At 35.4% G+C, this 25510-nt stretch overlaps 3 protein-coding genes across 6 annotated transcripts in view; 1 reads left to right on the top strand and 2 right to left on the bottom strand.

Moving 5' to 3' along the window:
- The window catches only part of LOC120358716, a 255925-nt gene that overhangs the window by 10192 nt on the left and 220223 nt on the right, over positions 1-25510 (top strand). Inside the window, exons 1-2 of one of the 3 annotated variants that reach the window (XM_039453810.1) lie at positions 21098-21550; positions 22175-22225. The gene's annotated coding sequence lies outside the window, so the exon portion shown is untranslated. Of the gene's footprint in view, positions 1-21097; positions 22001-22174; positions 22226-25510 lie in introns of those variants that run through there. The other 2 variants (XM_039453808.1, XM_039453809.1) reach the window with 2 other exon arrangements.
- On the bottom strand, positions 137-16737 carry LOC105196162. Of its 2 annotated transcripts, XM_039453804.1 has the most exons (16): positions 14576-16737; positions 14282-14395; positions 14076-14211; positions 13650-13898; positions 12573-13309; positions 9190-9328; positions 7804-8031; positions 6506-6897; positions 5596-6022; positions 5298-5473; positions 4826-4964; positions 4555-4754; positions 4313-4460; positions 3031-3443; positions 2760-2949; positions 137-2197 (listed from the first exon to the last, which is right to left on the bottom strand). In XM_039453804.1, exons 2-16 carry the CDS (start codon positions 14391-14393, stop codon positions 1540-1542), a joined length of 4344 nt encoding a protein of 1447 aa, XP_039309738.1. In that variant the 5' UTR covers positions 14394-14395; positions 14576-16737; the 3' UTR covers positions 137-1539. The 2 variants fall into 2 exon arrangements, with proteins under 2 accessions (XP_039309738.1, XP_011160238.2); XM_011161936.3 differs by having other exon boundaries at positions 14282-16737.
- On the bottom strand, positions 17758-24565 carry LOC105196163 (ras-related protein RabJ). Its single transcript, XM_011161937.3, has 3 exons — positions 24272-24565; positions 19633-19754; positions 17758-19319 (listed from the first exon to the last, which is right to left on the bottom strand). The coding sequence occupies exons 1-3, from the start codon at positions 24312-24314 to the stop codon at positions 18825-18827; spliced, it is 660 nt and encodes a 219-aa protein (XP_011160239.1). The 5' UTR covers positions 24315-24565; the 3' UTR covers positions 17758-18824.

Here is a 25510-nt window from a genome sequence, read left to right as displayed (position 1 = left end):
AATGTCGGAAATCCCTACTATCTTGTAGTAGGATTACTTAACAACAAATAAAAACACTGTTTTGAAATATCTCGTAGGCTAAATACAATCTTTACATTTCCTATTCAAGCTGATAAAAATTAAAAGTCAAAGAAAATACTTGAAAAATCATGTGTCATTATTTGTAATATTTCGTAAAATTTTTTTAAAGGATACAAATGTTTACGATTGGAGACAATAGACGAGAAGCATAGAGTCTCAAAAAAATGTTTTAAGAATCTATGCAGGAATTAGAAATTATCTTTGTCACTAGATCGCGCAAACAAAATACAAGCTTGTAATTAGCATATCGGTGATATTTGCAATTACAATGTTATTGCAGTGACAATCCCTTATGAACGTTTTAACTCTAAAAATATCTCTGATTATAGTAAAAAGTCAATATACAGAGATATGATAATAATTCTTTATTGTATAAATTTTTTTTACAATTAATTTTTAAACGATTAAGTACTTAAATTAAGTACAATTACGAATCACGATAGGACAACCCTTATGAAAAAGAACTAATAGTGTTTCAATAAATTGATTACTATATCAGTAACTAATATTTCATCAGTTAACTGATGAAATATCATCAGTTATTGATGAAACATCTCACTAGATCTCTTTCTTTAGGGAACTTATTATTCGAACAGTTTCGCGGTTGAAAATCTAGAATAGTTTGTAAATGTAAGAATAAGGAAGTATTTCAATTTTTATCATCATTTTAATTTGCGAGGAGTTAGATGCAGTTCCGCATTTTGCAACGGCAATTAAAAAGAAACCGGATTGTACTCGCGATTTAGTAACAGTACAATATACAAATGACGGAAATTAATGCCTTAGATCTTTGTCAGGCTGCCACATAGCATGGAGTTTTGTACATTAAAACATTTGCTATACGCGATCCTATTAATGTTGTGTTAGTGTCGCACTGCGATTCGAAAATGAAAGAAAATAAAATTAAATGTTTGCTAACGCTAACGAATTAACATTTTTTGCTCCATTTTTGAATCATAGCATAGTATTAAGAATTAAGACAACGGTAAGATCGTGGGTAACAAGTATGATACAAAACTCAACGCCGCAAGACAACCTGACATTCAAAGGCTTACGACATTCATTCCCAGAAGTAATTTAAACTGTACGTTGTGCTATCACCGAACCGTAGGTATAATCCGGGTTTGATTGCCCCATATTATGTAACGATCTAATCCCAAATTTTAAGCGCGATAATACGGACATTGACGTTTTTGAGTTATTAGCAAAAATCAATTTTATATTTGTATATTTAGGAGCTACGCATATAACTGTACATTACAAGACTAATTATCATTAATTAACTCGATTATAAATATAACTTTCATATCTCTCAAATAAACGTATCGTTAGCATTATATTTTAGTTATCCTGAACTGTCTCTCGCGACTTATCTTGTTCAAATTTTGACTTTCAAGCGATATCGTCCCGATTTGAATCGCTTTTCTGATGGCGGGACCATGGCTTCGCCATGGATAGTCAAGCTCCCGTTGCTGGCAGTGATTTATTTGGCGCGATTAGAGGCACTCTGATCATTCCGTCGTTATTTTTCGTTTCTTCGAATTGCGCATCGTCGACGTAATTCGTCGTCACGAACGCAACGGTTTTTGTGGCAGACGACGGCTCGATGTTCGTCGTCGGTCTTGAAACTCGCTGGATTTTCCCGGCGCGATCCCGGTTCGTCTGTTTCTCGCGAGTCCGTATAGCGTCATTCGTCACGATCTGTGCGCCGATATTTCGCGAGAAGATCGCATTACGATCGTTCCGCGTGTCGTTGGCTGTGCGCACTCGTAACCGTCGCCGGCGCGTTTTGCTCGCGACCGTGGTGCTGTTTTCATCGCTCTTGACGATCACGGTGGTGCTCCTCGGTGTTTCGATCGTGGTCGAGATTGTTGTTTCGTTCGAACGACGATTTCCGCTGTTGTCGGCGGACGCGAGCGAGTCCGTGCAATTCGGTGGTGGCTCTCGATGCAAGTACGTGATCGGCCAGTGTCTACCGGGATCGTACGGACGACTGGGTTGATCGTAGCGATCTTCACTACCAATCATCGGCCGAATCGGTCGTGGACTCGGGAGATAGGGATGGTACTTTTCGCTGCAAGGACGCCATTGATCCTCCGACATTCCAACGTAGCACCTGCAATGGATTTATTTTTAACGCTATCTTTTCGATTTACAGTTTTCTATTAAAAATTTAAAAAATTTTTTAAATAATTTTTTTTTTGATCACGTATCTAACATAAGTAGTGTTAACACGTGAAATGAGGCTGGTGGTAAAAGTTAGAGTGAAATTAGAATTAAGAGAAAAACAAAAGCATGTTGCGCTCGAGATGTAAAAATAAATCAGAACTTTTTGGCATCGAATCGAATTTCATTTCTTTGTTCGAATTCGAATTTAATCGAATCGAATCGTTGAAGCATAACTTTTAATTAACATAATTATTGTGTGTGTTTTAAGTTAAATATTAATACATAAGTGTAACAAAAGATTTCTATATTGTACAAAAAGTAATATTGATTATATGATATAATTTTAAAATTGTTAATATATATGATTCATACTTGAATCTCTTCGATTCGAAATTTTCGAATAATTTGGATTCAAATTCAAATTACTTGATTCAATTCGATTCGCATTTAAATAGTTTGCACATTTCTAGCGCTGTGATGTATCGTTATATCGCATTGTAATAATATACCATGGATAATGATATCCTTCCGAAAAGCCGCAATGATGAGTCGGCGCGCAACAATAGTCCCAGCTGTCGAATCCATCTCCTTCGGTCTCACAACCCCAAAATCCAGCGATTTTATTTTTTTCGCACTTTGTACCTTTCTTGCACGGATAACCATTTACCGTGTAGTAACTGAAGGTCGAGTATTCATCCGCTGATATAGAAAAAAATTAATTAGATCCAACTTTGATGAAATTTTACGAATAAAAAGTTCGTAATTGCCAAGTCCACTTACGGTAAAGAGATCCGAATCCACCGTCTCCGCCGTAACTGCCATATCCATAACTACCAGGAGGATATGGTTTGCTAGGATCAGGTCTATCAGGATCAAACGGTCTCATGCCATATCCACCCGGTTTGGTAAAGAAAGGTCTTGGATCGATATAAATATCATCGGGTCTCGTACCGGGATACCTGCCGGGAAAATCGGGCCGCAAATGATCCGGAAGTTGTGGCTTTAACGGGTTTGGTCCGCCAAACACGTGATCATCATCGTGTAAATAACCTGGGGTCATGCAATAAGGATCCAGGTCTTTCCATGAATAAAGAACATGATTGTCATCATATGTATAATCCAGACCCGGTCGCAAGTCCCTTATAGGTACGTCACTGAGTAAACAATTTTCTTCTGTGCCATGCGTAGTGAGCCTGGAGATAAAAAGTGATATTAACTTATTAATGCATTAATAAGAATTAAAGGCAATAAATTATTTTTAATATAAAGGAATAAAGCAATCGTTTTATTATTTGGCAGCTGTAAGGTGGGCAAAAAACAAGCACAAAATTACAAGATGACAGTTAATCAAATTTAATGTCAATTTGAAATAACATACGTGTAGCGAGACAAGTTTCGGCTTTGCTTAGTCTTCTTCAATTACAATTGTACAAATATTTAACGCAGAAACAAATATGATAAAATAAGAACGAAGTTAATTTATTACCGGACTAACAAACATAATATACTAATTAATGGTTTATAGTATGAATGATTATCAAATATAATTATTATAAATAAACTATTAAAAATAAAAGAACAATCACTAACTAAATTAATTTATAGTAGACTACTTTGATATAATTCATAAATAAGTCACACATCAAGTGAGACTCCATTAATTTCATTTGACTATATTATTGTTTGCTAATCCCAAATTAACTTCGTTCTTATATCTTTTATTATATTTGTTTCTGCGTTATATGTATATTTATACAACTGCGACAGAAAAAGACCAAGTATAAAGTCGAAACTTATTTCGCTACACATGTTATTTCGAGTTGATATATTTAATTTGATTAACTAACATGTTGTAATTTTATGTTCGTTTTTGACTCATTTTATAGTCAATTTATTTTGTTTACAATAATAAACAATATTTAATTTTATTTTGTTATTGATTTTGCTTAAATCACGTTTAAAAATAAATTTCGATTTATAATTGTATATTATAAACATGCACGTTTTAATTATATAATATTAAATTTTAAAAAATTCAAAAATTTTCTTAGCGTTGGCTTACTTGTAACTATAGGACATGCAAGGATTTGAACCGGCTTCTCTCATTCTCGAGCACTTATGCCGACAGTCCTGTTCCGAATTTACATACGTTGCCGAGAGAACAGCATAGGGTGTTAACTTACACGGCTTAGTATATCCAGAATAGCATACTGCAACAAGATTTATTCATAACATTTGACTACAATTATAGAATGACAAGAAATATTTGACGTATTCAACATGCATATGATCGATATGTCTTACCTTCGTTTCCTTGTTTGCCATTAAACCGTCCCATATTGAAAAACGGTACAGCGTAAGGTTCGCATCCTCTGCCAAAGCTGCCTCTTTCGTATAACTCTGCGCCGTCCATGTCCGGCATATGGGTAGGATTGATATCTTGCGACGGCCAATCGCTTAGATAACAGTTAGTTAAATCTGATCGTTCTTGTTCCAAGCCGTATCTAAAATATTTTTGTAATATGTAAGCCGATACTTTATTTAAAAACTTAGTTTACTGTCGACTTTGACTTACTTGAACGCGAAACTTCTACACATAAAGTCTTGCGTTGTCATGCATTCTGCTTGACACCCGCCTAGATTGTCGGCTATTAGCGATTTTCTAACGACGTCCGTGGGCATGCCGAATCCGCTTCTGACTCTCCAAAAACACTCTAAAAAAGTTTCATAAAGAAAATGTTTTCATTATTCTTGCGAATTCTATAAAACTGGGAGAGAAAGAGAGAGAAAGAGACAAGCAAATTCATTGTAGTTTGTCGGTTTTAGTTGTTACCGCAAACACAAAGCGGAACGCATAACGTATGGTAACGCAATCGGGTCAGTAATGCAACGCTCGAGACAATAAGTTGCATTATTTGAAAGACAGTTTTATTTAACCTCTAAGTAAAGTTTAGAAAATACGGAATAATACATCAAAAATGATTTTGATTAAATGCATTTATATTAAAAGAGTAATTCACGATAAAGTTATTTCAATGAAATTATACCGTCTGGAGGATGCGAGCTCGGTTCTCTCTTCGTGCCGCATGTTCTCGAATTGGTCACCATGGCGTAAATATCGTAATCACGATCTGGCTCGAGGTCAATGTAGAAGTTGAGATCTTTGTACGAAACATCGCTAAGAAGACAATTGTCCGTAGGATCTGTGGGTGCTACGTTGTATCTGTCCAATTGTATAATCAACAATTAAATGTCGCACCAAATTAAATCCATGTCAAATTTCATCATATTACTGAAGACAATTGTATTGCAATTTTTCTACTTATACGGATTATTAAAATGTACCTGTAGCTAAAACTCATGCAGGCGTAGCTTTTCTCGTTAATGCACAGGCTCTCGCATTGATCCAGATTTGGCGTCAGGTATGTCTTCCGAACGACCCCTCTGCTGAGTCTGAATCCCGCACCGGCTCGAACGGAGCACTCCTCGGTTCTTCCGGTTCCGCCGTAAAGCGAATCTTGATTAGCCGGTATATAATTGTCGCCGTATCCAAATGCGCCGCCGTAATTATAAAACTCGCCGTAGAATTGATCATTTTCGTAAGGACGCAGCTGTTTAGTATTCGATTTCGGGTAGTACTTCGGTACGTCAAACTTCCCTACATAATTCGTGTCGTAGCCGTAAGAACCGCCGTAAACGGTGCTATAAGAACCCCAGTCGCGAGTTGGATCTTTTCGATGGTCCGGCAAGTAGGAGCCAATTTCGTTTGTGCCTGCGAAAAACGTATACGTATAGATAAATAATAAATCAGAATTTGATTTAAATAAGCGAATGCGAACAAATATTGAATAATTTATTTCAACGCATGCTTCGCGAGTATTTGTCAAAGTGATTCATTCGTATTTGTTCGTGTTTGTTTATGTGGTCTGAATCTGGCTTTACATCAAGAATTCTTTCTAAAGAAAGTGAGGCATCGTTCACGTTTAACTCTGCTGTTTTGTTTTCGGAACTATTTGACCCAAAGTATTTTATTATTTTCTTGCTAATGTATAATATTTTATTTCTACAAATATTTTAATTTTGAAACTTTTTCTCTGATATTTGACGATACCCTATTTGTTAATTTAAGATTTGTGTTATTTTTTTATGCAATTTTTTATTTTTTAAAGCTTTTCGTTCATTTTCTTAACTCAAACGATAATAATAGTATACGAAATTCAAACAGAACAGCAGGTTTAAATGTTTAAAATATTACCTATGTCATAATCGATCCGTCTATTTGGATACCGCGCCCATGAGTTTCTGTTATAAAAATCATCATCCATGGGTCGTCTAGGCGGAAATCGGGCGCCATAGCCGAAACGATCTTCTGGTCTCGTCGCCGGATATCCACCCCGCATTGAATCAGGAGGATAATCCTTTCGATCAAACGTATCGTCATACAATCCGCTCTGAGGATATCCATAAACACCTGGTGGTCGTCGATCATGTTCCGCGGGTCTAGGAGCGTAATCCACGGGCCGCGGGATTTCGTTTGAAGGACGCCGATCGAAATCGAATGGTCGCGGAATATCTTTCAAGGGCCGTCGATCGTAATCCAAAGGCCGTGGCGTTCCAGTCAAGGGTCGTCGATCCGGAACGTAGGGTCTTGCGTCAAATTTATATAGATTAGAAACGAAACCTATTTGGTCATAACGATGAGTTAAAAAAGAAGGGAACTCATTAAATTCACGCTTGAGCAATTGGATAAACGAAAGCAATTTGCTGAATTGTTTCCGAGAAACGAGCGTCCTTCATTTTTGTTGTGAATTATCGTTCTTTTGTAAAAATGAATTTATGAATATCAATAATTACAATAAAGATAAAATAATTAGCAATAATTGCTTTTCTCAAGGATTATACACGGAAAGAATTTTTTTTTGCTAAAGTACTAAAAAATTAGCTGTGTACAGATCTAAAAATAATTTTGTTAGGCCATTAAAATAATTATATAGGACGCTCGAATTGTTTGCTACAATGTCAAAACTTTTTGCATCATTGCTCATCGTAATATCGTCCTTCATAATTATTTTAATGGTTCAATAAAATTATTTTCACATTTATACAGCTAAATTTTTATACTTCTGCAAAAGTGTTCTATTCTTGTACCGATCGATAATATAATATACAAGATTGGATGACTTAAATTTTAACTTTTTGTCCTAAATTAAAATTTTATCTATGTAAAAGAAAAAATACAATTCCACATAAAAATAATATTTTTATTTCATATAAATTTAATTTATATGTAAATAAATATAAAATTTGATGATTCATATTTTAATTACTTTGTTATTTAGAATAACTAATTTTAAAAATTACGATGTTTCTAATTAATATAAATAATGTTTTTTAAAGTTAATTTTTAATTTTACCTAAGTGAATCTTCACGTAACTTGTACCTAATTTAGTTAAAAAATATTAACTTAATTTTAATATATAGTGCTAATACGTATAGTGTTTTTTTTTTTAAGTATCATTCGTAGGTAAATTTATTGGTATTATTCATTGTACCTTGTATCTGGTCTTGCATGAGGAGAGTAAGGTGGACCATAGGATTGACCAGGTCTGGACTGTTGATTCCACCAAGTTGGTCTCGTCGCAGGCGTATTTATCACACAATTCGGATCCTTCTCGTAATAATCGCATTGAGGATCCGATACAAAGTCCCGATGGAAATCCATACGAGAATAAGGCACCGACGTCATTTCGCACATTCCTCTCGCTCCATGGCCATTGCGTCTTTTTGGACAAAAAAGCGCAATTACTCAGTGATGAGCAAATTAGTCATCCGTGTGAATTATTTGTTATTAACAACTTTAGCGATTTTTCTTTCGGAGATTTATATTAATTGAATGTTGAAAAACAACGGTAACTTTCTCGACGCGCGTGCGTGATAGTTCTCCTCGGCGGAGAAGCGTGTCACAGATTGTGGTGCGATCAAATTGTCCGTGATGCAATCGCACGGTGGGTCATGCATATGTACATACTGTATTTTGCGTGTGCATCTGATAATAGGTACCCTACATATATACGCACGTGTATAGAAACGCGTAAAATCATTGAAATGATTCCAAGCGTGAATAATCGCATTTAACTGTTACGCGAATTAGTTTTCGGTTATTTTGCGAGGACTTTGCTGAATTACGTAAATATCCGATCAAAAGTTAAAATTTATAAATATCTGATTAAAAGAGACATCTAGAACCAATGAATTCATCCAAGAAGTTTTGTCATCGAAGCAAAACTGTGTTTGCATCAAGGAATAAATTTCAATACAATGGATTTTTTTTTAAACAGTTTAACAATTATATCGCTCATTTGCTACAACAATATAACTTAACTAAAAAATTGTCATTTCCGAATTGTCCACAAAAAAGGAGAATTCTGCTGAGAATTTAATACACCGAATAAAGAGCTAATGATCGTTTTATTTCACTAATACAACAAATCGTTATATCAAAATCACATTTAAAAATGATACTTTAATGATTCAAATTTAATGATTCAAAATATACATACTGGAAAATTGTATATGTTAATTATGTTATTGTGATATGCAGCAAACAAAAATAAATTGAAATGGCTAGAAATGAATTCATTTCGATATTTTCGAATTCGCGCTTCAGATTTTTTGAATCCAAAAATGATATAATATAGATACGAATACATTCGAATTCAAGCTCGAGCAAGCGATAGATAGCTCATTTCGCATTTTAATTTATTTCAAAGCATTTGAATCTAAACATATTCCGGCATTCTAAAGCGCGAACTCGGATAAAGTGAAATAAATTGCAATTTTCACTTCAATCGAATTTAATTTTGTTTGCTGGGTAAGAAATAAGCTATATGAATCTGACTTTCTAAATATTTCGTTAAATTAAATACGTAAGAGATTACCTATAATTGAAGCCCTCACACGTGAAAAGCTTTTCGTAGTCGCAAGCGCGATGGCAGTCCTCGACCCTTTCGCATTCGATGGCACGTCTGACGTGCAGATCCAAGCTCTTCTTGCCAGACAGCAGTCTTCTGTAGCACGCTGTAGCAAGAAAACAAAAGAGATTTCAACTTTTCACTTTTTACAGTCATTTTTAATTGCTTTTTTTCGCGCCGACTTACGCGAACACTCATCCTCCACTATAACTATAGAGCTCGAAGTGGCCCGTCGAGTAATCACGACTAATACAAAGGTCCATAGCCATCGTCGATGTATCAACATGATTCCCACGTTCGATCGACGATTCAGTTTACCGAAGTGAACGTACCATTCGAATCGAGATCGCGATAGAAAGAGAGACGACGACGCAAATGTATGCAAGACGATTCTTGCCTCAGCGTACTGAGTTTTCTTTCGGGCCGCGATTTGTTCTCGCGATATACCGCGAACCGCAGAGAGACGTAGCCATTTTGGTGTGTGCGTCTCTCCTCGAGAGATTTTTCACGTTCAAATCATCCCAACTCGTCGCACACTTCGGCACCTTCGCGCGAAAAATGGCGCGAATTGAAAATCACGCAAAAAGTAACGGAGAAATTACGGGCTCGCGCCGTTTTATAGAAAAGTGAACGTTTCGGCGAGGATAGTGGGAGGAACTGCTCACACGTCGGGGGAGGGGTCGTCAGCGTTACATGATCATTAATGATTCCACTTACTATTATTTTTCTTTGCTCACGGACACGCGAGCGTTTCATTCTTTTTCCGAGCATCGTCATTTGGTATTTTATGCAATTATGTAGAATTGATTTACGAGTCGCTTTGAGTAATTGCAGGATGTATTATATACTTTTAATTGAGAGACGTGACTTTGCAAGTTGATCTTTATAATTTATTTGACTTACTTACTCGAGATTAGCGTTATTTTTTTCCAATTTTAATCAATATGTGCAATATTTTGGCAAAGAAATTGTTACATCTTTCATTCAGCTCGTTTAATAATTCTTTTCTACTAACGTTTTATATTTTCGATCGAGATATATAAGAGATTATTACTTATTCGCCGTAAGATCTCTACCTAGAAACCAACTGCCGGAACCATTTGCATTTTTCCGTCGTTAAAAAGAACTTTTGTGCCAAGGAACAGCAGAGAGGAGTGACATCATTTTAGAAGGGATATGCCATCGCGTGTCCTTCGAGATATTCGTCAGGGTCACAATTACCTCAATTATTTCAGCCAGCCTGCCTCTTAATGTAGCACCATAACTTTAATAAAGTCGTACTTCCGCGATTTGAACTAGAATCAGGTAGGCTTAATTATTACGACTTTCGTGCGGCGACTGTTAAAATTTGAATTTCGAGGTTGCTCGAGAAATTCGTGACGAAATTTTATAAATCGTGTCGCAACCGGCGTGCCCATTCGATTGCAACAATTCCTGATCAAAAGGGTGGACAGGCTACGCGCAATTTAATTTGAAGCGCAGGCAGGAATAAGGGATTAGCTGTCGAAAGTAAAAGCGTTTTATGCTCGTAGATCACGCGAACCGGAAGCCGAGCGTCCTGTAGTGTCTCGGCGTTTATATCTCTCCCTTGTGCAACTTGCCATGTATTGTGGTGGCACAATCGCGAAAAGTCATCGAGTTTCCTTTAGCCGGTCGTTGCTCGGACGACAAACTTCACGTAAGAAAATTGTTGATTTCTAGACGCTCCTGAAGACGCATACTTGTAATTATTATGTTAGCTAAATACATATTATATTTTTGCTTTTATTATTTATAAATCCGGAAAACATATCGAATTATTTAGTTATGTTCAGTGTTTGCCGTTATCTATTATATATAAAATTAGCTAGATAATCATTTATATAAAGAGATAATTTATTTTATCTTTCTATGGATTATTATAACATATTTCATCTTTATCTTAAATTTAAAAAATGTTATCTTTTTCAAATTATTTAAGATAATATGAAATGAAAATGAAGTATTATCCTTAGCTTCAATTTTCACGTTACCATTTATATTCTAATAAGAATATTTTTCAAAAAATGAACTATAGATTTTTAGTACTCACAATATATCGGAACGCAGACCAGATTGCACAGATCAGTAGTGCAATGTAAAAATCGTTCCAAAACTATAAATTCGAAAACTTTGGAAAGGAATTTTGTCAGTCATATAATATGAGTTATATATTCCTTCTATATTTTAACTTCGATTTTTATTTGCGTATTGATTCAAATGCAAAGAGAAATATTTTTTGTCAGATTAAATTATTTGAAGACCTTTAATTTTTTTTAAAATAAATATTTAGAAATAAAAATATGAATATATTGATTTTATATCATAGATTGTTTTGTTCAATAACAATGTTATCTAAAAACTTACATAGAAAAAATCATTTATAATTTTATTTGTTATCTATTATATGTAAATTAAAATTAAATCATCCTTATCTATTCTTCTAAGACATGTATATATAATTTATCTTAATTTTATCTAGATAATTTTAAGTTATCTAAGTGCAACACTGGTTATGCTGAGTAACTCAATAAGCAAGAAGATGCGCGTGAACTGTGCGATAAGAGCGGCTAACGGCGGAAGTCAACGGAATGTAACGAGCTAATTCGCGTACAGTTTAAAATCCGTGTCAATGCCGTTGCCATTTGTCAATCGGTAGTTTGCAGATGAACGTGATTCGATAAATATATGTTGGCAGTTGGCTGCAGCTGTCGAGTTGAACCAGTTGATAGCCTAGGATGAATTAACGATACACAACACTGTGCGGCAGCACTTTCTAAATGCGCCCAAATTCTTAAAAAAAAAAATCGTGACAAAATATATTTATTATAACTTTATTTTTAAAAAATATGTATGTTTTCTTTTCATATTTATAAAGTAGCAAAAGTTACTAAAAACATTATGTTCGTTAATTTGTACATGATGTTGTCAAATGATTTTGACATGATTTATAATTTAATACGAAATTAATTAATTCCATGTCTGAAAAATTAATGTAACGGAACAATGTCGTTTTACGTAAGAGAGTGATAATCAACTTGTGGAACGCGGCGCGAGCATATAATGCAATCGTGTGATTGCTGCATGGAAAAATTGAGGTTGCACCTCGCATATGCGACGTAGCTGCAGCAACACGTGTCCGAAGATTTGTGTCTCCGGTCTTTCGTGTACGCCTCGTTAAAGACAGAGATTCGCGTTTCCGTTTCTCGAGGTGCTAGAATTGCGCTGAGGAAAGCTCACGCATTACGCGTGCGGATTGCGTGCAAGGAAAACTGCGTTGGCAGAGAAAGACGGGTGACAGGTCACGAGCGAAATTGCATTCAAGTACTCACGTTTCGATTTTTCATGGATCCTTGTCCCGAAACTGTGAAACATCGTCAACAGTCCTGGATTCCAAAAGTCGGAAGTATCCTTGAATCCTCCGTTCGAGGTTCTTGCCGCGTTGGTCTCGAAGCCATAAGAATTGATGGTGGGACGAGAGATTTTGTGGAAATCGTAATTTCCAGCGATTAACTCGTTCTGTTTCGGTCTCGCGATAATTCCTGAAGTTTTGTACACGTTATTAAGAAACTCTTGATGCCGATGCTTATCGAGGTGATTCGTATTGCGATGTTTCGTTGAATCGTGATCGTCCCAAAATCCGAAATCAGTCGGGGATTTGTTTTTGGAGGCTCCGTCGTAGACGAAAATGGGTCTCGAGAAAACATCGAAAAGTCCGTTATGAACGGTGAGGGCCTTGTATGAATGAAGATCGTTGTCTAAATTCGATTCAAAGCTCAAGTGATTGATTCCGGTGAAAGGATTTTGAAAGGACGGTCCGTCAAAATTAGGACGACTGTACTTCGGGTCCGAATGCGTTCTTTGACCGAAGTTCGACTTTCGGTTTGAGTATAATGATAGATCGTTGTAGTCGACTTTCGCGTAGTTAATCCCGAAAGGATTGCTGGTGGGTGACATCGGATTTTTGTTTCTAACGATATCGTTGATCCGGCGCTCGTCGTCGAAAGAAGGCATGTATCCTTGTTGATACGAAGGGCCATTGACGTTAGGCATCACATTACCCACGGGTCTTCAAGTTTGAAAAAAAAATGTAAGTTTTGCATTAAGAAAATGTTCCAAATTATATTTTATATGAAATAAATAAATATAAAGAAACATAGAGATTAAAGATAATATACGATTGGGCCATTTATTTTAAAGAATCTTTTTTTAAAATGTCGATTTGCATTTTGACAGCATACGTTAATAAAAATGAAACATTGAATTGATACGCGTATCTTTACGGAATATAAGAATTCTTGATTACAAATGTATCTATCTCACGAGGGGGCTGAGATAAGAATAAACAAAGGAGGTGCTAATGACGGGATTGTTCCCAGTTTGAAATTAATAATCGGATAATCGCATACCTCGGTGATGACAGGATACTTGGCACTGTCGAGCCCAAAAGGCCGCTTCCGAACATCGTGGTCGGCACCGTCTCGTTTCTTCTTTCTTGCCTTATACCACCGGTTCCCATCTTGTAAAGTCGATCTGGCTCGCAGAGTGGCGAACGTTGACTCCTCACGTAGACATCGTAATCAGCGTGACTTTGTAGTTCTTCAGGCTTGGGCATGTTCGCACTCAACGCACATGTTCCGTTACCCTTCATGCCAATCCTAAATCAATACCCAAAGACGATTTTAAAGAGTTACATATGCAATCTCATGTAGAAACCAGAATTATGTAATATAATCTTGAGACTTTTCATATTTTGCTTCTTATAATTCTTTTTTTTTCCTTATGTAATATAGCGTGATTAGAATTTTCTATTGCACTTGTGTGACATTATGTACCCGAAAGCGAAAGCATTGCAGGAATTTCTCCTTTTCGAGCACTCGTCCTCGCATTCCGAAATGCTAGCGACCGCGACGTTGGAAAAGATATCCGTGTCCGGTAGTTTGGATCCGATGGCTACTCTCGTGTAACAGTCTGCGTGATGTAATTATTAGATTTAATTGTCGTATTCAGTATTGTCTGGCGACCGGTCATTGTTACTTACCATTCGCGACGATTACAAGCTGATTATCAATCGTGAGGCCAATCGAGTGCGATACTTGACAGGATCGCAAGAGATAGATGATAAAAACGAGAAATCCCTGCCGACGTTCCATTGCTGTTAATAAAGTCTTCATGTTTTAAAGGCTCCTCACTTCACTTTCACATGGTATATGCGACTTTCTGTTTTCACAGTTTTCATAGAAATGATTCTCATTATTATGACATGATCGCCTACTTTATTCCCAATAAAAACATGAGAGGAAGTATATTTGCGTTTCAATTAATTCTGGCTTACCCGTCCAGGCCTCATTAGTACACACGTGAACGCTTTAGTTATTGCTTTCTAGCCGTTATCTGACGTTCTATTCTATCCGCGATTTATGAATCACGGTTCATTCACACGAGACGTCCCTGAAAGAGTGTCCATTCGAGGGAAGATACGCATACGTGATGAGCGATCGTCGCGATTAGAGGAATGTAATTGTCAACAAAACCTTCCCAACGGCATTACAAGTGGTATTTCAAGAAAAATCGCGATACGGTGTGCGCGGTGTACACGTCATACGAACGCGAAAATAATCCTCGTCACAGAGGCATAAAACTTTTCTGCCTTTTTACGCGAAGATCGATTTGTATCAGATCACTACGAGAGATTCGTGTTCACTGGATCACTGACTTGATCGACATCCCGCGACGAAGTGAAGATCGCTCCGGTCTATCTTCTGAGGTCTTTTTTCTTCCGGCAATATTAACGAGCGTTCGTTCCTCTAATTAACCGGGCCGGGCGTCTAATTAGCGTGTCGTCCTTGCCGCGGTTCATTATACTTTCGCGTTTTATGGACCCCCTTGTGTCGTGCCTCTTACGATTGACTCACAACTGAGAGCATCGTGTAACTGTATCATTGTCTTATACAGCAGAGCCGGCATTATGATCGTCTCTTCTGCTTCCTCCGCTTACGCCGCTTCTTCTCTTCCTCTTCGTCTTCTCCTACTCGCTCCTTTGCGTGACGCTTGCACGCTCAAAGGAGCTCGTACTCGCTTCTTTGAGGATCCGCGCGCATGCGAATCTCTCTCTCTCTCTCTCTTTTCTCTTTACCTTCGCTCCTGCGATTTCGCGCTTGCATTTAATTAATGTAAGCCGCCGAACGGAGCAGATAACGATGTTTGTAGTACTGCGAAATCGAATTGTGTGCTTCCAGCGCGAAAATTTCTATAATATCTTACGCGTTCAAATTTACAAGTTTCAGCGCTACGATTCTTCACTATATTTATCGAGACATATTATGCATCTTTGTCAATGTGAAAACTGATTGATATATGTATTTGCGGCTTTATATTTTTATCTGGTGAGTATTACGAATATTTATCATTTCTGAAGATTGGATAAGAAACAAATTATACATGAAAATTGCCACGTTATTTAATACAAAAATTATTTTAAATATCGCATGAAGTTTTTTTTTATCTTTTTTTCCTTACTGATTTCATAATAATAGCTAATCTTACTTGTAAGAAATCTTTTGCGGTCTATCTCATTTACCGAAGGGTTCCGATTACTTCACTCGAAGAAACGCGATTGTTAACAGAAAGAAAGTGAAAATGCACCTGTTGCAACGGCATAACGAGATGAAATTCTTCCTGTTTGGCAAACCTCGGAACTCAAGTTGTCTCGAACGCGCACGTGTCAAGAACTCAAAGGGGATAATTTTCTTGCCTCGCAGGCGTGTCGAGAAGGGCGTGTAAAGTCGTCAGTGCGCTTTTTGCGGTTCCCTTTGCGTAAAATCGAGCTACAGTTACGACGCGGCGCGATTGCTGTTAGTCAATCTCGCACTTACTGCTTTATAGCCTATTGTCCCTAAACGGCGATAAAACTCGATTATGCTCGCGCGGTATGCTAATCGATCCCCTGGCTATTAGAAAACATCGCTTGCTCATCGCGTTGCTTTCGACTAATTGCGAGTACTTTTACTCGTACGAGAACCCCGCGTAATCACTCTTTCACGATTATTATGTCTATCTCGGAGTTACACTACATTTCAGAAACAAACGGATAACTAATTATAGTCTAACGGTACACGTATTCTCTCGTATCTTTCCGGTTCTCTATTCAGCATGATGAATATCTATCTATTCGAAAAGAGTATAATTGATCAGCCAAATTTACCGTTCAGAAACTAGTACAGCTACGGCGACCATACATCTTTTATTCTAAAAGACTGTCCTTTATCTTAGATAGTTATCTTTTACATTTATTTATACTTTCTCAAATTCAATTTTGTTCTTTATTTTATTTTGTCCTTTATTTTACAGGAAATTCTAATTAGCATTTTAATATCGTACTGATCAGTAAATTTTTACGAAAACAGTTAATAAATTTAGTTTAGTATCAACTGATTTGAAAACATGTAAGAAAATCTTAACATTTTCAAATTTATCTTTTGTTTTCTCAAAGAAAAATATAGTTATCGTAAGTATAGCTACACTAAAGAAAAAAGTTGTTAATAAATTTGACTAAATTTTTCAATTCGATTAGATTTCTTCAGTTCAAGCATTTATGTACTTAAGCATATATACAATTATGTTAAATATACAAATGCTTAAACTAAAATTCAAGTATTTTATGTATTTAAGTCAAATATATAAATAGTTAAACTGACAAGATGTAATCGAGTTGAAAAATTTAGTCAAGTTAGTAACTCTTTCTTCATTATTTGCAATAATGCAATTTGATAATCTTACATTAATTTCAATTGTTTTTATGTTGATCTCACAACTCTACATTTTCTACAATTTCTTGCTCTTCATATCGGAGCTCGTGTATTTTTTCCTCCAAATCCTTCACATTGCGTGAGCTTAAGGTCTCTCTCTTTTTTTCTTACACACACGTCGAAGTCGCGGTATGTTTGAATTACGCCAGTGTGAAAACACGAGTTTCGGGTTCCTTGACTCCCGCACGCGTGGGCGACCCTGAGCATAGAGCGCGTCTTGCCATTGCGCGTAAGTTTCGAAGACGCCGCCGCGTAGTCCTAATGAGCCTAGATGCATAGTAAACGGACGCTTACATAACGAAAATGGGATGAGTTACACGTAGACAAAGCTGGGACGTCACGCTCCGTGAGGCTCGGCCTGGAGTGAGAATGAGTCATTGTGTGATTATCACTCTCTGTCGTAGCGAGACGAGCAGATTTCCCGAGAAGGCGCAGCTTTTTGGATCTCGAACAAGCGTCTCTCAGCTATATTAAAATTCCATACACACACACACACACGCGCGCGCGCGCACGCACACACACATACACAGATATATATATATATATATATATATATATATATACTAAAAATTAGTTCCAATTTTCAATCTTAAACATTTAATAATAAAATATAAAATAAGCATCAGAGTGAAGATTTTACGCATTGAGATCTGTTACTGACCATGCAATTAATAGGAGCTAAGGAATATTATTTATAAATGCATTGCACTTTTTTATTACAAATATATTTATTTTTGTTGGATGTAAAATCTTTCAGAAATTCGACAAGAGGAGCGCGTGAACGTGCGTATCACAATATATGCAAAAAATTAAGTTGGGATTTTTTTTTTCCCAGAGGTATCGAAAATAATTTGTCACTCGCGTAAGAGAAAATGTTTGAACTTAAAGTTTAGCAGTCTCTTCGAAAGAAATATTAATAACATCTAAGTCTATTCTATCTCGTTCATAAATAATTCACGCACTAACGTAAAATACTGTTGTTTTTTTTTTTTATATAAAATTATCAAAATTGAATAATAGTAAAAACAATGTTAATCATAAAATAATTAGCTGTATTGAAATATATCTCGCTATCCGCGAAAATTAATTTTCTAATGGCAAGATCTACATGATCGCTATATACGTATTAATCAATTTTTGCACAACATATAACGCATTTCCAGTATGCGTTATTCTACGTTATGAAATAGAATGTTATGAAATAGAATGCACAGAATACATCGAACTTTAATCAAATTAGAAGATGTTGAATATAGTTTGCAGTTAACTTTCTTGAAGAATACTATAATTGCTGACTTGTCATTATAACTCTAATCACTTGAATTTAAATTGACATACTGCGTTATTTGTTTCCTACAAGATCTACACATATAAATATGCAAAAAATATAGTCTTCTTTTGCCTATCTAGTTAATTTTTATCATACACTTGGAAAATTTGATACATATATGATTTCCATCGTCGACTTAATTCTTTTGATAAATTAACGCAAACGTTGTGATAAATTTGATTCGACTAATCGAACTAACATCAAAGCTGCTTGGAAGAGCGGATGTTCGTTTGCTCTACGTTTCATACATACATATTTTGTATGCATTTCGTAAACGGAAGCGCGGCATAAAATAAAAATTTATAGTTTATTGACAAAAACCGCAAGACGACCCGACAAGTAACATTTTAGTAGTAAACTCTTTGGTAGTTATGCAAGTTCCTAAATAAGGCGCGATCTATCGTCTAATTATTGCCGCTCATTTTTTAAAAAAGAAAAACTAGAAACTAGCAGCAGGTAAATGGTTTTTCGTGTATGCCATGCGCAATACTGGTATTCTGCGGGCTCTCCTCGACGGAGGGCGAGGGCAACATATCGTCGCTCCTAAGAAAGTTGTTAGAATCAGAAATCTTAAGAGTAGTGTTCAAATCGTTATTGTCCGACGCCATTCTTCGTAGGCTCATGGCGATCGCTAAGAAAACGCTCTCTACTCCCTCGTTATGTAGCACCGAAATCTCGTGATATGTAGCACCAATTGTTGTGGCATATCTCTGACCCTCTTCACCGTCAACTTGGCGCTGTTGTACCAGATCGGACTTGTTGCCGATCAAGGCTAGCACCATCGTCTCCTCCACATTCTGTTGTAGCTCCTTCACCCAACTCTTGATCGCGGCGAAGGTGTTGTACTGCGTAAGATCGAACACTAGCATAGCCGCGTTGGAGTTTCTGTAGTACATCGGCGCCATAGAGCGAAATCTCTCCTGGCCAGCCGTGTCCCATACCTACATAAGAGATTTATTTGTCATATCAATTTTTTTTAAACATTGTTAAACTCAACACTGTTATTAGATAAAACGTAAACTTTTTACGTCATCAAAGGTGCGATAATAATATTAAACAATCGAAGAGTGAGTGAATCAACAGGTTGGAGGATTAATTAAAAAAATAACGCGAACGAGAAATATTGATATCTCGTGTCTGTTAAAAGTCATTGTCGAAGCGGTATACTAAATCTATTAAATCTACATTAATTGCTACATTAATTGAATATCAATATATAAAAGTGTAGAGAGAAATGACTTTTTTAAAGCCTACTTGCAATTTTATCTTCATATCGTCCAAATTGATCTTGCAGTTGAAGAAAGATGCCCCTATCGTAGGACTTGCATGTTCAAAATTTCCCAAGTATCGCCCGATCAAGCTCGTTTTACCAACACCTGAAAACGGCATCATGATTCGTGTGCTAATAACATTTATGAACGATTCTTTAATGTTAGCGTTGATACTTGATAACATTCATCGAACATCGTTCTACATACAAAAAAAATCGATTCTCTTATCTGATAGCGCGAGTATTTCAGGCTACGTATAAGAATCGTACCTTCATTCGATATTATAAATAAATGAATTTTCGCACAGTCAATTGCATCTATACAATTATATTTAATTACTGTTTATTTTCAATTAAATAATCACGTTTCTTCAAATAAACGCACGATAATTTAGTCATCGAAACTAATGTAAAATGTAATAGTGAGAATTTAAGGTGCATTTCATTTATAAAATAATATAATTATTTTAGATGATTTATAATTAGTGTTAGATTTCAAGATAAAGTTCTATTTATAATTTTATACGTCGTATTAATTATTTTATACGTTCATATTGATTTATTTCTTTTATTGTGAACTTCATATACATATGTATGTACCTATATATTTTAATGTGTGTTTTATATATTTGTATATTTTCTTTTCTTCTTTAATTTCGTACTGTACAGCATAAAGTTATCAGTATAGAATTCTATTCCAAATTATGACACATGTAGATCGTCCAAAATAGGCCACTTTGCACATGATGGATTAGCACAAGCTTCAGCAATTTGTTCTTATGTGGCAAAGAGCGCGCCGTTTACACGCGGTTGCCTTTCTGTCATTCGTGAAGCGAAGTTCGAGTAGACAGGAAGCGACGCAAGATATTCCGCGTATCGCCGCATTAAACACTCCCGAGACACAAACCTCGCGACGATTTCTAAAAGAAAATACGATTGTTCTCCGTGATTATTTTTTAAGAATATCTATCCACGTGTCTAAACGTAATTATCTGATTACGTATGTTTTTTTATACCTTTCCATTATACACATGAAATCGGAAAAATTTTTCATGAAACATCTATTACCCTTAATTACATCTGCGGAATTATTTTGTACCCCAAAGTTTGATAAAAATTTTAACTGAAATGAAATTTAAAAAGTTGGCATTTTTGGGACTGTAATAATTAAATATCCAGACGCTGAAAGCATTTATCACAAATATAACAGAATATGAATTTTGTACAGCTTTAAGTGACAAAAATAATTTTTTTCTCGTTTTCGACAATTAACTTTAAGATATTTTTTTTTCTAAATAACAATAATCTTAAATTATATTTCCATCGCGCGAAAAATATTTGCGTAATTACTGTGTGGTACGCTTATATTGCCAGTGTAATTAAAGATTTCCTAGTTATTTTGATAAACATTGTTTATTGAATATTTTATTTTTAATAAATTTTAAGTAAATTTTTTTTTGTATCAAGATACTCTTAATGTATACGAAAGAAATAAAAGATCCGATTTATTTTACATCGTATTAGATATTTTGATAATTGTTAACGACAAATTGTTTGGCACATAACGCTCGGTGTTCGTCTGTTTTTTGCGCTGTACGGCAAAGCGTGTATGTATACGCAAGGTCATGCTATTCGCGAAGCGAGAAGACTACTATTATCCTCTGAAACGTAATCGCGACAAGTGTCAGAAGACATGTGATTGAGTCTTTTAAATTATTAATGACCCGTCGTCCGTACTATTATTACTTAATCCTTACGATTAACGATTCGTAAACGAGGCAACGACTATTTGCCGAAGTGAACATTTCATGCAATTGATTCTCAGAGACGGATACTGTCAGGAACAAAGGAGATACGAATGATTACGCGATAATTTATGAACAATTCAAATGTGTATTACGGGTAATCCTTTAAATTTGAATATTCCTAAATGTATATATTTCTGGATTTGTGTATTTTTGAACGTTCCATTAGCACGTCATTAACTATCCGCTAGACTTTGTTAATCATATTATATCGGCTACGTAGTTACTGGGATAAAGTTACCGAAGTCATTTTTAAAAGTGTCGGTCATTAACAGAACAGAGAGTCGAATCGACGACAGTCGTAATCAACTCGTCGTACGAATCATAATTTTGCATAATCACGTTTTTTTCGCGTTGTTTTTTTCTCACTCTTTCTCGTCAATTTAATAAAATGCGCGACGAAGTAATAGGAGTGTTTTGCAAACTGCCGCGTGGTCGGATTTAATTTTATTTCCCTGATGGAATGTTGTGTGAGTGTGACGAATGATTAAACGATGTACGAAAAAGGAGGAGGAGAAGGCCAAAGAGACACCAGAAGCAAAACCATGTATTATTATTTACGAAATTAATCGGAAATATAACTATTGAAATATCTCCGTTTGGAGAAAAAACGTATAAAAAATTTAAAGCAAATTTATTGCGATAATTATATTTCGAAGTATAATTAGTTCCGTGGATGCTGTTGTAACTTAGATATATAATATTTTTATTTTGTTTGCAGATCAACGTAGCTACAATCCAGTCATAACTACTGCTGCTGCGCATCGTATCGGTGAGTCATGTTATCTTTTATTTTGATTGAAGCAATGAATCTGCGAAAATTATAATAATCACGTAAAATGTACGTATAAGTCAAAATTTAAATTAAGATTACTATAGATAAGTATTACAAAGTATATACTGATAAATAAAAATTTTCATAATTATGATATGCAATTAATTAATATTAAATACGAGCAGAGTATTTGCTTTGAAGATAGTAAAAATTTTTGTTCGTAATTAACTCATTAGTATCAACTAATTTAATAATTCCGGTTATACGTACATACATATTTGCGTGGTAAAAATTAAAAAACAAATTTAATCAAGTGCTAAAAGTCGATTGAAGATTACCGCGCTGCGAAAATTAATCGACAGATGACAAGTACGGTACGCGTGTACTGAATCGCAATTAAATGAGCTTCAACCCATGAACTCTACGATACCATTGACCAACTTTAAGATTACTTAAAAAATAATTATCATCTCGATTCCTTCATATTAGGATTTTCGACTTCGATCACTTTTAATCTTCGATCTGTTCTTTCAATGCAATTTTATCAGTACATTTCTAAAGTGTATTATAATTCTAATCCACTTGTAATACGCTATTTAACATGTGTTTATATTATATATTTGATAAATAACAAAAAACTTTTCCCCGTCTTCTCTCCCTCTCTCAAGAATATAATTTCGAAGGCTCGGAAAGAAATTGGTTCTTCTTCGCGAATTTTTCCGGTCTTTTTCCCAAGAGTAAAAAATTCACTTATGTAATTCATCTGAACGCACAGTTAGAGTTTCGTAATTATACTTTTTATCAATGCGGTCAATACGTTGTTGACTGAATGCGATACATTTATAAAATGAGGGTAAGGAAGATAAATATTATACGTAGATTGATTGCCGGTTTTTTTTCCCTATAATCTCTTCGTGCGTTGTATCGAAAACTGTGTCAGGCGCGGATTTTGACCTCCAGAATCGAGAATGTATCATAATGCGAACATAAATACTAAGGCCACGTCAAATGATCATATTTAGCTTAGAAAGAAAAAAAAATGTTTTAAAGACGATAAAATCTCTGACGATAAAATCTCGATAGTAGGGAAACGATAAAAAAACCGGAACTGCGGAATGCGTTTGTCAGCACGTAATTATTTATCTATTCTCATATATCAAACGTGAAATTGTTTCGGTAACAGTCTTGGAGATAACGATCGCAACCAACTACCAAACGCTCCGAGGAGAATCCAGAAAGCGGATCGAAATGTTTGCAATTTTTTACGATCGTTATGGCCCAAATGTTTATATGCATAAAAAATTAATTTTACTATAGTTAAGGATTGAATTTTTTAAAAGGGATTTTATATGATAAAGATTTCGTTTTCTCGCTTTTAAACGATAATTTTTTTGGACTCGGATCAATATTGGACGGATTTATAGAATGACGACAATATCAACGTACGTGTGAAACATACTGACATATGTTTTAATTTTCGTGATTTTTTATTATATTTGCACCATTATATTTGTGCTATTTGTATTAATTATGATCTGATCTAACAGACTGATGAGTTATAAGTTAAGACGAAACGTTCCTATATTAAGTATTTCTCATTAAATATATTCTTGTCATAAAAAAAAAAACTCGTCTTTGACATATGTTTTCTTTTTTTATTCTTATTTAGATAAACGAGCGTATTAATTTGTTTAAAAAAAAATTTTTTTCTTCGATTTCATATAGATTTTATTATCACGCAACGCGATCGCGTACGTGCCAGACGTTACGACACATTTTCAGTCTCGCGCATAAGCAGCGTGTGAGATACAGATTCATATTTCATGTGCGAGTCTAGTTCGTGGGTAACCACCGCGTACAGACCTAACCTCTCCTCGACACAACAAAGGATGCACCAGGAACAATGACGCGATGACCGAGGTATGCGATCGCGTCACGCGTCCTCGCTGTCCGCGATTCGCGACGTCAGGTGTCCCCTCGTTGGCATTACATAACGATAATTGGGCAGCTCGTTATCGTTTTACCGATGAACCTTTGGCTTACCTTGCGAACCTAGCATCACTACTTTTCCCTCTATCGTCTTCATGTTCGATGCACTACATAATCGGACTGGGTACCCCGCGTCGTCGAACCGGAACTCTCGCGCGCTGCACAATTAGGCGAACAATAACACGGCCGTTTGACGTTTCCCACGCTTCTAGCGGGTACCGCGCGCTTATTATTGTTTCTGATCGGTAACCTGGCCTCGCCAAGTCGCCACTCTCTTTCTCTCTCTTTCTGAAGCCACTTTCCGAAGTTACTCTAGCTACTCTCTGAAGCCGTTGCCATCTTCCAACGGTATACGATGACTTCTGCCGCCTCTTCCTTCAGTTGATAAGGAGAATCAAACGGCGTTGGATTTTTTAAATCTAATTTATTACGTAAGATCGCGCAAAACCGAGTCTGATTGGATCAGCACTAGATTAAATTAATGATTAAACTGATGGATATCACGTTAATCAAACAAGCAACCATCGTTCGATAAGTTATCTACGGAGTTCTAACGCTTGATGGTCATTGTGTTAATCTTTCCAGTCTCGTGCGTGTGATAAGTTTCACGTATACTCTTACAGATGGCCGTCTTCTATATTCATTTCTCATTTTAATGACCCCCCTCCTCCAAATAAGATTCGCATAGTCATCTAGATTTAGTGAATGTTCTATAAATTCTCTCAAATTCAACATGTTACCGATTTTTGCATATATTTTTTACACATTATACCTGAGTCGAATAAGGTCCATCTAACTTATTTTATTTATAAACTCAATTTATAGAGATAGTGAAATAAACTAAGTGAGAATAAAATATTTATTTCAATTACTCACAAAAATAAAATTGTCTTTTATTTGTAAATAAATAAAAAAAAATTTTTTAACTCTTACATTGGACCTTATTAAATGTTTGTTTTTACTTTTTAATGAAGTCCGAATAAAAAATAAATTGAAAATAACAAAAAATTAAACTTTATCTTTCAAGTCATTTTTAAAATAATTATTAATTACAAAAATGAAATCTTTTAAAGTCTATTCTACCATTAAACATTACAATTATCTTTATTTTTATTTGTAATTAATTTTTTAACTTTTGGAAATTTTTGGCGATAAAATTCTTGACAATAAAGTATAAGAGAGCCTTATTTAATAAAATCATTATTTATAACAAAAGTATATTTATCTTAAAAAATCGATATATATTTTCTATAGTTATGAAGTTGAATAATGTTATAATAAACCATAAAATAA

The sequence above is a fragment of the Solenopsis invicta genome, chromosome 9 (genome assembly GCF_016802725.1).
Source record: "Solenopsis invicta isolate M01_SB chromosome 9, UNIL_Sinv_3.0, whole genome shotgun sequence".
Lineage (NCBI taxonomy): Eukaryota > Metazoa > Arthropoda > Insecta > Hymenoptera > Formicidae > Solenopsis > Solenopsis invicta.
The sequence above is the reverse complement of the archived record's forward strand: the minus strand, read 5'-3'. Positions and strand labels throughout refer to the sequence as shown.

Bases quoted from the DNA above. Each gene is read 5' to 3' on its own strand.
- LOC105196163 (XM_011161937.3), bottom strand. From the start codon at position 24,314: ATGAAGACGATAGAGGGAAAAGTAGTGATGCTAGGTTCGCAAG. The intron at 19,755-24,271 runs GTAAGCCAAAGG...TGCCGTTTTCAG, and splicing joins AGTGATGCTAGGTTCGCAAG to GTGTTGGTAAAACGAGCTTG. The intron at 19,320-19,632 runs GTAGGCTTTAAA...TCTCTTATGTAG, and splicing joins ATATGAAGATAAAATTGCAA to GTATGGGACACGGCTGGCCA.
- LOC105196162 (XM_011161936.3), bottom strand. From the start codon at position 14,414: ATGAAGACTTTATTAACAGCAATGGAACGTCGGCAGGGATTTCTCGTT. The intron at 13,899-14,075 runs GTACATAATGTC...GTATTGATTTAG, and splicing joins TGCAATGCTTTCGCTTTCGG to GATTGGCATGAAGGGTAACG. The intron at 2,198-2,759 runs GTATATTATTAC...AATCCATTGCAG, and splicing joins GAAGGATATCATTATCCATG to GTGCTACGTTGGAATGTCGG.